Source organism: Aulonocara sp. 'chitande type north' Nkhata Bay, linkage group LG22 (assembly GCF_057382095.1).
Source record: "Aulonocara sp. 'chitande type north' Nkhata Bay isolate Kocher_YH1m ecotype deep benthic linkage group LG22, A_spYH_male_GT1.1, whole genome shotgun sequence".
NCBI lineage: Eukaryota > Metazoa > Chordata > Actinopteri > Cichliformes > Cichlidae > Aulonocara > Aulonocara sp. 'chitande type north' Nkhata Bay.
In genome coordinates this window covers 11941490-11953954 of record NC_141364.1, presented here as the reverse complement: position 1 = coordinate 11953954, position 12465 = coordinate 11941490, and the positions used below count along the sequence as shown (strand labels likewise).

Genomic DNA, 12465 nt, shown 5'->3' with positions numbered 1-12465 from the left:
ATTTTTTTGTATTATTTTTTTGGTGCTAGCCAAGCCCACAGAAGAACTGGCAATTACCACTGTGGTAGGAAACTTGCTGCCAGCTTTCCAGTATACACACAGACACACATTTGCACACTCCTCCACATACACCATCGCTCAGAGCCTCCCCTTGTTCGTCTCCCAATGCAAACAAACCAAAAACAACTACACAGCACAGAGGCCTTCATTTTCCTCTACCTCCAGGCAGAGGGGGCTTTAAAATGTTTGAAGCTCACCCTCACAGTGATTTATCTCTCAGGGAGAAGGCTCCGGTGAGCTGCTGCAAAATTAAAATTAAAGGCCTTGGATTATCACTCGAGGATCTTCATTTGACCTTGTTTTAACCAGGTGCTAATTCCCACACACGCATGCACGTGCAGGTCCTGCTCGAGTGTCCTTCAGCAGGTTGATTCTCCGATGGAACGCTGGAGCGTGGAAGTCTCGATGGGCCGGAGAGAGTGGTTGATTTCTACAATATCAGCTGCCGGTGCTGTTCTCTCTGGTGGTTTAATTTAAAAAAAAAAAGGTGGAAACAAACCCAGATCTACCAACAGTCTAGACCACAGTGAGTAGAAAGAAAAACTGAGCAGGATGAGATGAAAGTGCTGCAAACAGAAATTGAAAAAACCAAGTAAACAAGGAGAAAATCTGATAGATTTACAGAGAGGGGAAGACCAAAGGGGGTGCAAGGGTAGCAAAAAAAAGGAGAACAACATCAAAAACCTGTCAGTAAATGAAGAAATAAGACAACATCAAAAATCCACTTCAATGAAGCATTATGCTGTAACGCATCAACTGCTTCTTAGTTTCTCTGCTCTCTTTCCCTCAGTGTTCCTCTTACCCCACACATGTCCCCCTCAGTGGTTGTACCTAATTAGCGTGGAGTGAGTCAGCCCAGTCAGCCACATCTGTGTTTGCATCTATATGAATGACAGTGTTTAACAAACCTCCGGAGTATCCAGGGAAAGTAGAGATGAAGTTACTACTCATTCCAGCCACTCTGTGAGGGTCTCACACACACACAGAAGCATTGATCATATTATCTGCCCAGTTTGGGATATCACAGTGCCAAGCAGCTGGGGCTACACTCCTCCAGACTACATTGTATTCATGCAGCTGTATATCAAGCTATAGCATTTATTGCCAAAGGGGAGCCCAAGCCAGCAGCTAAGGAGGGCTGAATCAGAAGGAACCTATTTTGACTCACTGGATGTCAACTGTGGATATAAGCCTGTTTTTGACTGTGAATTTCACATGGCATTCTCTGCACGTTACCAGTTTCAAAATCCGCTTTTCTTTGGGAAACAACAACAACCTATGACACTGCAACCTACGCGTTTAAAAAAGGAAGGCTCTGGCAAAGCAGGCCTGCTTGGTTCTTGGGTGGCTCTATGTATTCTCAAGAATTAGTCGTGCACAGCCAGATCTATGTATGTAACGCAGCGTGATTACAGCTTCGGCCTCACACGTGCAAATGTTCTCTCCCACAAAGCCAAATTTTGCAGTCTCACTACATCCTGGGTTTAGTGCCATCAGGGGCGATCTGGCTATAAGAAACTAGAAGGAACCCATTTCATCTGCAGCTTCTCAAATCTTATATTTTCTCCTACGTTACACAAGTTGGTTTCTTATTTTCACTGTTTCCTTTAAGATTCTTTAAACTCTTATTTCTATTTGCATTTGTGTGTCCAGGCGGCGTGTATCCCAGTACTGCTGAGTAACGGCTGGGAGCTGCCGTTTTCTGACGTCATACAGTGGAACCAAGCGGTCATTGAGGGAGACGAAAGATTACTACTTCAGGTAACGGACATAAGCATTTACAAGTGTCCGCACACAGGTGAACACCTTAACACATGCAAGCAGACATTGTGTTGACGGCCAGATGTTCATTCGGGATGTTTTGGGTCTTAGCATAACATCTGCATAAAATACATACTTGCGTTTTTTCATAATTTAAAGAAGAAAACAAACAATTGTGTTAGTTCATGGGTGGCTCACAAGCCTTTAAGTTATACACTGTCATCAAATAAGGCGTCTTCAGTTCTAGCAGATGAATATATGACTATAATTAAAGACATATCCAGAGATATGTATCCTTGGTTTAGGAGTCATGTTGGATTAGGCGAAGTTGAGAAATTTTACCACCTTCTTTTGGAATTATGCCACTATTTGGCAGCAACAGTAGCGAGGAAACATGTGAAGGGATTTGATATTCAACAAAGAAGCCAGCTTAAGAGATCTAGGGCGTATCGCAACCTTTCGATTTTTAAATCAGATGTTCTATTATTCGATTTTTAACAGAATAAACAGTTTTTAAGAAAAACACAAGCACTAAACCCTACTTTGTAAGGCTTACAAAGACTGATAGCCAGTATTATCTCTATCTGTGCAGAGGATTGGCTTAGTTTAAATGCAAACATGGACCTTGGAAAACATCCAGAACATCCAGGTAGGCATTACCTGTATCAAACGTGGTGGTTACAGCTTCGAGCTTCTTTGAGATTAAACACCCCAAAAGGCCTTAATCCAGCTTTATTTCAAAAGCACTCGCTCTCTCGCCGTGTCGCCTTGTTACACGGACGTACAAATAAACAGCCAGTGAGAAAAGCCAGTTCTCTCCCTGCTACAACCTTTATCTCTCTCCCTCACACACAAATTACATCATGTCTCCTCTGCATTGATCCGCTTTGATCCTGACCAATAGAGGACATGAATTGGCATTCAGCTAATGAGCAGGCACGAGCTCCCTGGAGCTCAGGGCGAGGGAGACATTTTCAAATTAGGGTAGAATTGGTTGAATGAGCTGACCTCATCAGTTGAATTTCTGCACGCCTGCAAAAGTCTCACTTGGAAACGGGCGTATATTAGACACTGATGTTCACATCGTCTATGATCTGAGCGCAACTAATGCAAGGCTGAGTGCAGGCAGACAGTAGATGAAATTAGTGAAGCCATCTTTAACATGCACTGTAATTAATAAGAAGGAGAATTTTTCAAAAAAAGAGGAGATTTTTGTGGCGTCCCACCGTTTAACACGCATTTCTTCCACTTTGAGTTAAAATGAATGAATGAATTTTGGTGGTTCATTAAAACCCCCAATTTATCCTCACTAATCAGGGTCTGATTATCTGATTGACAGCCGCTAAATCAGATCTGTGTTAAATGTTTTAGAGGGCCAAATTAAACAACCCCTCTTTTTATCCTGTTCTAGACTATTTTAAAAGGTACGCCTTAAATTGACAACCATCAAAGGAAAAATCTTAATCGTATTTGTTTTTTCTCTTTCTTAAATTGCTTTTTTAAAAATTTTACCATGTTATTTTTTCTCTTTTGTCTTTAGGTGCCATCTACAGTGAGAGCAGTAGGGAACGAGAGAGTGCTGGCTCTACGACAAAGGACACAGATGTTGTGGGAAGCTTACTTTTCCTCGGTGGACAAGATAGTTCTCACCACACTGGAGGTCAGGCCAAGAATGGACAAACTCTTGATAATAAGGTCCAGCCACAGAAAATCCAACCAGATGTTGTTGGTAAAATCCAGGATCAGATATTCAAAGGCAAAGCCCAAACTCACGATTTGAAACAGAGGATGGAGTGCTGCCTGGGTATAGCATGTAGGACACTTAAAAACCACTTGCTTGTTGTAGCATTTTCAGACATTTCCAATCTAACATGCTAACAAGCTAACATAGCTCTCTTAACAGGTAATATGTGAGTTCAGGGCAAGATTTTTTCAGTTTGGCTCTAGTACTTCAGTGAGGTTTTGAATACTTACTGAACTATCTGATGAGACAGGTTACTACACATCCAGTTACTTTGGCACTTTAGTCTGAGGATTATAAAACAGAGAGGTTTGGTGAACAGATCTTATCTGCACAAACGCCTCATACCAACTGTCAAGCATGGAGGTGGAGGTCTGATGATTTGGGTTTATTTTGCACCCACAAGACATCAGGCCTATACTTACTAAATTGACCATGAACTCCTCTGTTTATTAAAAGAACTATGCAATTGGGTTGTGCAAGAGAGCCTTGATCCCAAACATAGCAGCAAATATAAAACAGAATGACTGAAAAAGTAAAGAATTAAGTTATTGCAATGATGCAAAGTCCAGAACTCAACCTAACTGAAATGCTGTGTTGGGACCTTAAGAGGGCTGTGCTGGGGAAAAAAAAGCCAACAAACCTTGATGAACTGAAGGAACTTTGTGAAGAAGAGTCAGCCAAGATTCCTCTACAATCATGTGAGAGACTAATAAAGTCTGAAAAGAATTACTAAAAGTCATTGAATCATGGGGTATACCTAGCCTTTCACTGGACTGCATAAACTCTTGTAAAAACTTTATTTTTCACATGACTGTAGCCACGGTGACATCAGTTATTGGTTAGTAAAGTCCCGTTCTGAAGCTTCAGTCTGAACATTTTTGGCCTTTGCCATTTTGATATTTTGAAACTGCACAGGAGAAGCAAGGGGTGAATTTAACAGACTTTACAGTTACAAGGATATTCACGGTAAAGCATGCCCTGCTCTGTACTCAAATGCTCTTTGACTGAAGTGGGAGTGGAATTTACAAATCCGCTTTGCTTGTATCACATTAAGCTTTGACCCCCTAGTGTCAACACAAGATCCGTGTCCCACAAATATGCGTGTGGGTAATACTGCAAACCTAGTTTTTCTCTGCTGCTATACAGATCTATTCAGAAATGTGCAGAACTCGAACGTTTCAAGTGAAAACTGCTATAAACACAGGCGGAGTTACTACTCCTGTGCCTTTTTCCTGCCTGCGTCCTGTATCATCAGTCCTCTTTCAGAAGACTGGTTTGCAGCAGAGTTGTCATATTTGAATCAAACACCCTTGTATCATTATGATTACAGGGTTGGCCCATGGTCTGTATTTCCACTCTTTCACTATCTCAGTTTTGTGTTGAATTAGGTCTGTGAAACATTTCAAAGCAGAGCACATCTGATCCGTCTTAGAGAAATCCCCCAAATGTATAGAAATTATATATCATTACTTAAATATCAGTCTCAACCTGCCAGTTTCTGCTTTACTGGTGACTATTATGACTTTTGATATGCTGCACATCAGGTGTAGAAGAAAAAACTTAAACCGGAATTACAAAGAGCTTGGAGTTTTCTTCACTTTTTTGTCTTTGAACAAGCTGCAAAGAAATGCATTGCAAAGATAGCTACTCTGGCTCAGAGAATGTCATTTGAAGGTTGGCCCAGCAGTTAGATGATGCATAAAAAGAAATGCCAAACCTCCTTATATAAGAAGTTTTTGAACACTCTGATAAAGTCAATGTGAGTAAACAACAGATTTAATGCTGCTGAAATCTGAAGAAATCACAGAACGAGTGGTAAACTTTATAATCAGATGTTTATGAACTGGAGTCTGGGAGCTCCTAGTTAATTTGGTGTGTGGAATTTGTGCAAATGATAATAAGAGGAAGGTTCTGGAGGTTAGTGATAAGCTGGTTATGTACAATGCATACAGCATGTAGAGGGGACCTCCGCACGAGAGACAGCTGTGCAGTCAGCTTGAGGTCAGTGAGGCAGAGGACTTCAGGTGCCAGTGTTGCTGCTGCATGGACACCTCCTATTGGTGTACAATGGGAAGTACACAGATCCTGTCATTACGGACTCCTAAAATATGCAGAGACAAGTGTGTCAGGACTTGAACTGCAGTGCAGTTTATATTAAGCTCTAAAATTCTCATGCACTGGCTTAGAAGGGGAAAAATGAGTGTGATGCAGGCTCATACTCGATGAGTACAACAGCCACTTTAATGCATAAAGCCAACATGTATTTCTCACATTGCAACCCACGTCGAACCTCATCCAATTTTTTTCCTTTCTTAGATCATTAAGGACCGTGTATTTTCTCACATATCGAGGAACAAGTACATGTGGAACTACCTCCCAGGAGGTCTGCTGGTCCTGCCAGAGTACTCCACTCATCTTGCACATTTCCCTTTCTACTACCTTGGATTAGGTAAATGCAGAGTTTATTTAAACAAATCAGCACAGCTTGCGAATCTTGATTGCATGCTAAGGATGTTGGAAAGGAGATGAAAAATTAAGACGCCACACTCAACATTACACAAATTGTTCTCAAATATTTGCTTAAGTTCTTGTCTGTATTGATTTTAATTTTGCATTCCTGCCAAATATTTGTTCTTTTATCCGGTTTAAATACATTATTTTATAAATTACGGCAGCATTAAACTGCAGCATTGCTCTCTACAGCACAGTGTTTTAAATGTTCAGATTCTTCATGGTGGCTTGAAATTATTTTGATGATGTTCAGTACAAATAAATATTAGTATTATTAGGCTTAGATTAGCAGCACCTTGCGCATGTTCAGACAGATAAGACATTTCATCATGTGCACATCTTTGTTTCATGACTTTGCTCAGGAGTCACTCCAGGACAGGAGTTCACTGCTGTCATCCATGCTGTCTCTCCATTGGTCTCCCAGTCTCAACCAATCATGAAGCTACTTCAGGTGGTCTCTAAGTCAAAGTACTGCTCACAGGTACATACTGAGATATTCTCTATGTAACTTTGTCATAATAATAAGCAAAAGTTGGATTGTGTGTACAGTTGCTTCAGAAAGTAGCCACTTTTTCACATATTATAATCGTAAGTTTAACTTGAAATGCATAATTGTGAATGTTTCTATAAAGCTACACTCAGTAACCCCTGAAGGCAAAGCAAACACATTTTAAGAAATGTTGAGAACGTACTACAGTGCCTTTCAGGTATTTATTTTCTTAACTGTTTATCACGGGGCCTATCATACCTTTATTGCAAATCTCTCATTTGAAAAGCATCCATGTCTACTCCTGCTGCAGTGCTCTCCACTGTTTTTCAAATTCCTCTTCAATAACTTCTGTCGTAAAGTGAATGGATTGTGCATAATTTAGTTTGTGCATATATAAGATTCAGTGATGTCAGAGCAAAATTATAGTGAAGTATAGATCTCACCAGGTTATAAAATTGAGCAGCTGGGGAAAAAAAGATGAGTCTCCACACTTCATAGAGTTGTGCATCTGGACAGACTGTGCAACCAAGCAAGAAATGCCATGGTCGCGAAAGTGACCTGGAACCCAACAGTCACTCTAACAAGTCAGTAGATGTTCTCTGCAGGAATTAGATGATCTGCCAATAAAAGGGCAGCCATCCCCAGGAGCACATCATCAATCAGGTCTTTAAGCTAAAAGTTGCAAGAGAAGCTGCTCTGAGTAAAACAGAGATGTCCTTGAAGAAAACCAGCTGAAGAGCACATGCAACTTGAGACCAAAGGGGTGAACTACAAAGTAAGATTAGTGGTTTAGCAAGCTACGTCAAGCTTAAAATCGGCGTTTTATATTTCTCAAAAGAGTTTCTCTTTTTACTTGGATAAATCACTGATGCTGAACACAATGCAGTCATGAGCAGGTTATGTTCAAAGCACCATATTTTAAGTGTAATGCAGATTCTCTGCTGCGGGAATACTTTTTTTTTTTTGACATAAACATTGTTAAACCATATCTTACCTTAAAAACAAGCATCGGGAGTGCACTCAGCCATTAAAATAATTAACTTGAATTAAAATGCTTATTTTTTAGCTCTGTGTGCGCTAACGTACCAGAATAACAGTTTTTTGCAGCCTTAATCTCTTGCTGTTTTTGCAACAGTATTGCATTTTACTGTTACAATTTTTATGTAGATATTTAGTCGTGTACGTGGCACTAATAGGGATCATTTTGTGTTGAAGAAGAGTTATATGACCTTTTTATATGAACATTGCACAGAGCCTGAACTAGAAAGCCCGACTTAATAAGAGAAAGTTGTTAACCACTGTTGTGATACTGGTTATCTCCAAATGAGTTTTAGGTTTTGTCAAATCAGCTGGGAAAGCCTGGCTGTGTTGACTTTCATTTGTATTAAACCCCTCAGGAATCCTGCTCAGCATTACAATAAACCAAAGCATACATACTTGGTTTTAGAACAAGTTTCTAGTAGTTCTTGAGTTAAAGGCCAAACTTAAACCCCATAGAGCACCAAAAATTAAACTTCACCGATATGAAGTGAATAAGAGTACAAAAATTAAAGTGGTCTGGATACTTGAGTACCTAAGGCAACTGTAGACTATGAAAATTTATCATTGAGCAAACTATCATATGGGATATGGGATATGGGATATCATATGGGTGAGGGATCATACCTCTGAAATCCCTGACTGATTTATGACAGCTACTTTTCTAATCAATCTAATGCAGGGCTGCCCAATCCCAGTCCTCGAGAGCTACTATCCTGCAGCTTTTAGATGCATCCCTACTCCAACACAGCTGAATCAAATGGTTTGATTACCTCTTCAGCATGCCATCATGTTTGGCAAAGGCCTGATAACAAGCCATTCATTTGATTCGGGTGTGTGGGAACAAGGATGCATCTAAAAGCTGCAGGACGGTAGCTCTCGAGGACCGGGATTGGGCACCCCTGATCTAATGCATCTATATGTCGACATTTTACATGAGCTCCACTTCTCTTCTGTTTTAGATCATTATTCTGTGGAACAGCGAGAAACCGCCACCCAGTCGGAGCAAATGGCCTCCTATGCCTGTCCCCCTCACTGTGACAGATGGCAGGAGGAAGGTGAGGGCCAGTGCCACTCACAACTCAAGCTGTAGCCTGCTGTGACGTCTGAGTGACAGAATGACAAACTGTCGCTTGCTCAGTCTGTTTATGCGTCTCTCACTCGCTGTCTATATCTGCTAATCTATTTTTCGCCTTGATGTCTCTTTTTTTGGTCTTTCTTACCATCCGTGTTTATCTGACGTGTCCACCGATCCGTGCAGCATTTACTTTCTCAACCCTTCTTCCATGTGTGTCTTTTCAGACGTTTTTCTTCCTCCCAAGGCAAAACCTATAATGATTCACCCATCTCAGTCACTCAACATGATTTACTGTATTTCATAATCTCTCAGAGCACAAGCCAGCCATCCCACGGGCTACAGCACCAGAGCTAAAACTAGTGACTTTGTTTTTCTCGCAGACCACCAGTCGGTTTCTACCTCATGTTGCCATAGAGACGGAAGCAGTGCTGAGTCTGGATGAGGATACGGTCCTACTGACAAGTGAGGTGTGTGGACATGTACAACACACAATACATACAGCAGAAGCGCCCACATACTGTACATGAATAAATTAATATTTCTAAACAAAAAAAACCCTGAATCTTCCTTTTCTGTACTTGCAGGTGAACTTTGCCTTCTTGGTGTGGCGGAGCTTCCCTGAGCGGATTGTAGGCTATCCTCCCAGAAGCCACTTCTGGGATCCCCTGAAGCGGGCCTGGGGCTACACCTCCAAATGGACCAACGACTACTCTATTGTCCTAACTGGAGCCGCCTTCTACCACAGGTGCATGAATGCAGGAGGGAAAAAATAATGAATAATAATTTGTTTCATATTTTTTATAACTGAAAACTTTCTTTGTGGTTACTAGTCTTTTAATTAAAGGTTCAAAGGAAGAAAAAAGACACTTTAGTTGAATCACCCAGCAAAATCTTGGTTTGTCTCACATATCTGGTGGTAAAAAAATTATTTGAATTTGCTATTACATAACAGCAGGAAAACATTTTATTGGAGTTGTAAGTTCTACATTAATTGGTCTGATCTTCAGTCGCCTTTATAGACATGTCACTTTCATGTATACAGATGTGAGTAATCTTTCCAATCCATGCTGGAAAAAGTATGTGAAACTTTGTGCCGACAGTCAAAGGAGCTTGCAAAGAAAAGCGTCTGGACTTCTTTAAGTTACTTGAAGACGTTTCACCTCTCATCCGAGAAGCTTCTTCAGTTCGGATGAGAGGTGAAACGTCTTCAAGTAACTTAAAGAAGTCCAGACGCTTTTCTTTGCAAGCTCCTTTGACTACGATGACCTGGATGACTGAGAACCTTCACAGACATATTTGTGGCGACAGTTTCTCCTACTTGGAGTCAAGTGCTTCAATTAAGGAGATGAGATTGGGTTGTGGGTTGGCGTGTCCTCTATAAATAAGGCATATCAATGTTGCAAGGGAGGTTTGCCTACAAAGGTTCCTAACTGAGTTAAATGACTTAGAAACAATTAGGTGGCAGCCATAGTTAGAGCTAATCAAATTACCTAAATGATAAGAGAAGGCGCTTCAGTGCTTCTTTTCCTATTCCCTTTAGTATTAGCTCTACTGCAGCATCTTTTATAACAACCCATAATGCTGTTCATCGATTCTCTTAGCACTGCAGTTGTCTTTGAAAAGATCACACCAGGATGCAATCCTGAGAGGTCGGAGAAAAACTCAAGGGTAACAGCAAAACCATCATAGAAATCTTTGCAACATAACGAAATCTTTGTTCATATTTCCACTATATGAAAATAGATATTCAATAGAATGGCCTTAATTTAAGGATACGATGCTTTTCGAGAACAAAATAATACAGCAGATCCCAAGTTTACCAAACCTGAAGGTTGTGTGAGTAGATGAGACAAAACTTAAAGCATTTTGACAACAACATATGTTTAAAGGAAGGAAAACAACAAAATCTCATGGGAGCATGGTTTGGGGCTGTTTTGCTCCCTCTGGGATTGAGTGCCGTGCAATTGCTGAATTCAAACAATTAATTTAAGAATTATCAATTTATTTTTTTTTGTAAATGAGACTATCAGGGCAGGAGTCCATGACCTTAAAATGCAAGCTCATAGTATAGTCAGCAAAAGAATGGTTGAAAAGGTAGAAGATCGTTGTTATGGAATTGCTGAGTTCTCAACTGAGAGGTTATGGCAAGACCTGAAGAGGGCTGTTCAGTCCATACATCCCAGAAATGTTAACAAACTGAGTCAGCTTTGTAGGAGGCAATGGTTAAAAATGAAGTTCTTACTGTTGTGTAAGCTCCATAAGCAGCTACAGGAAAACAGGAGCTCCTACAAATGGCTAAATTTAAAAGTTTGTTCATTTTTCCAGGGTGTACTGAGACTTTTTAATGTGTTTGATATATTCGTCTATAATAACTGCAACATTTGACAAACTAATACAGAACAGACATTAAATTCTCAAAACAGACTGCTTCAAAGATTAAAAACTGAGAGCAAGGGAGAACTTGAACTCTAGCAGCTCCGAACATAATGGCACAAATATCAACATGATGAGCAATAAGGGACAATCAAACAGAAAGAAAAGGCATCAAGAATAATTATGTATTTGTGTGAGCGGGAGGGGGAAAAAAAGAAGGCAAGAGTGAATTACTCAGGGATTACTTCAAGCAGTTTGATTAATTCGAAAAGCACGAAGTCGATTATGTGCTATGGGAGAGGGATGGGAGTTCTTATACAATGAGAATGTAATTACACCACAGACAGGGTACTTTAAAAGGTGTTGAAACCTTGTGACATTTTGAGACAATGTGGTCATTATTGTCAGCAGACTTAATAAAAACACGTTTTTGTCGTGCTAATTTGAATCTCTAAAGCCTATAGACACATCAGCGCCAACTTTAATAACCCGTTTTACTGCTTAAACAGAAAAATACCAATGAATAGTGAGCCTATAAAACACGACTCGCTCAGTGGGGGAATGGATAATTTAGTCTTCATCTAATTTTTACTGCATATCATATTAGTAAACTGATCTGACGGCGCGCCGAGACTCCACGGCAGCAACTTACATAGAGATAAATGTGGCCAATTTTGGTTGTGAAGCACAATTAAACCTTCTTTAAAAAAATAGAGTGACAGTTGCTTAGTCTGAAAATATAATGATAAGTAAATTGAAAGCGCTATACACCTAAAACTGATATTGAAGAACATATGCATTGCATCAGTGGAGTTTAGTCGGCTGGGCACCTTAAAGCTTAAATCTCACTCGGCGGAGAAATCAACTTGTCCTAGATACATATTATCAGCATACATCACACCATCTACTCTGTAGAGGTCACCGAGCCTGCTAACAGATGGTTGCTTGACCTCCAGTTAATCATGTTATGTTACATTTTTATTTTAGGTTAGATGAGGCCCTTGTCTAAAGAAATTTACAGTATGATGAGTGTAGGTATGAGAGGCTAAAACTATCATTAGAGCTACTGAAAGCGAGACAGGTAGAGCACATTGGCGGAAGAAGTGGCAGCATATCTTTGTCAGATGGGGTTTTTTAAACATATCTCTTTTATATAAAGCACCATTGCCTGCTGGCTTTAAGAATACAATGAATATTGTATGTTTATGTGACACTCTCAACTTCCCCACAGGTACTACCACTACCTGTTCACTCACTACCTGCCTCAGTCTCTGCGGACTCTGGTGGATCGCACCTCCAACTGTGAGGACATCCTTATGAACTTCCTGGTCTCTGCTGTGACTCACCAGCCGCCGATCAAAGTGGCTCAAAGGAAGCAGTACAAGGAGCTCCCCAGTCCACAGGTAGGTA

General features: G+C 40.4%; 1 protein-coding gene across 3 annotated transcripts in view; it reads left to right on the top strand.

Moving 5' to 3' along the window:
• Positions 1-12465, top strand: part of ext1c (exostoses (multiple) 1c) — a 93939-nt gene that overhangs the window by 80647 nt on the left and 827 nt on the right. For all 3 annotated transcript variants that reach the window (XM_086279957.1, XM_086279958.1, XM_086279959.1), the window contains exons 4-11: positions 1714-1821; positions 3362-3481; positions 5882-6014; positions 6439-6557; positions 8567-8662; positions 9063-9149; positions 9267-9427; positions 12287-12458. In XM_086279957.1, coding sequence (XP_086136083.1) covers positions 1714-1821; positions 3362-3481; positions 5882-6014; positions 6439-6557; positions 8567-8662; positions 9063-9149; positions 9267-9427; positions 12287-12458 — 996 coding nt within the window. The remainder of the gene's footprint in view (positions 1-1713; positions 1822-3361; positions 3482-5881; positions 6015-6438; positions 6558-8566; positions 8663-9062; positions 9150-9266; positions 9428-12286; positions 12459-12465) is intronic.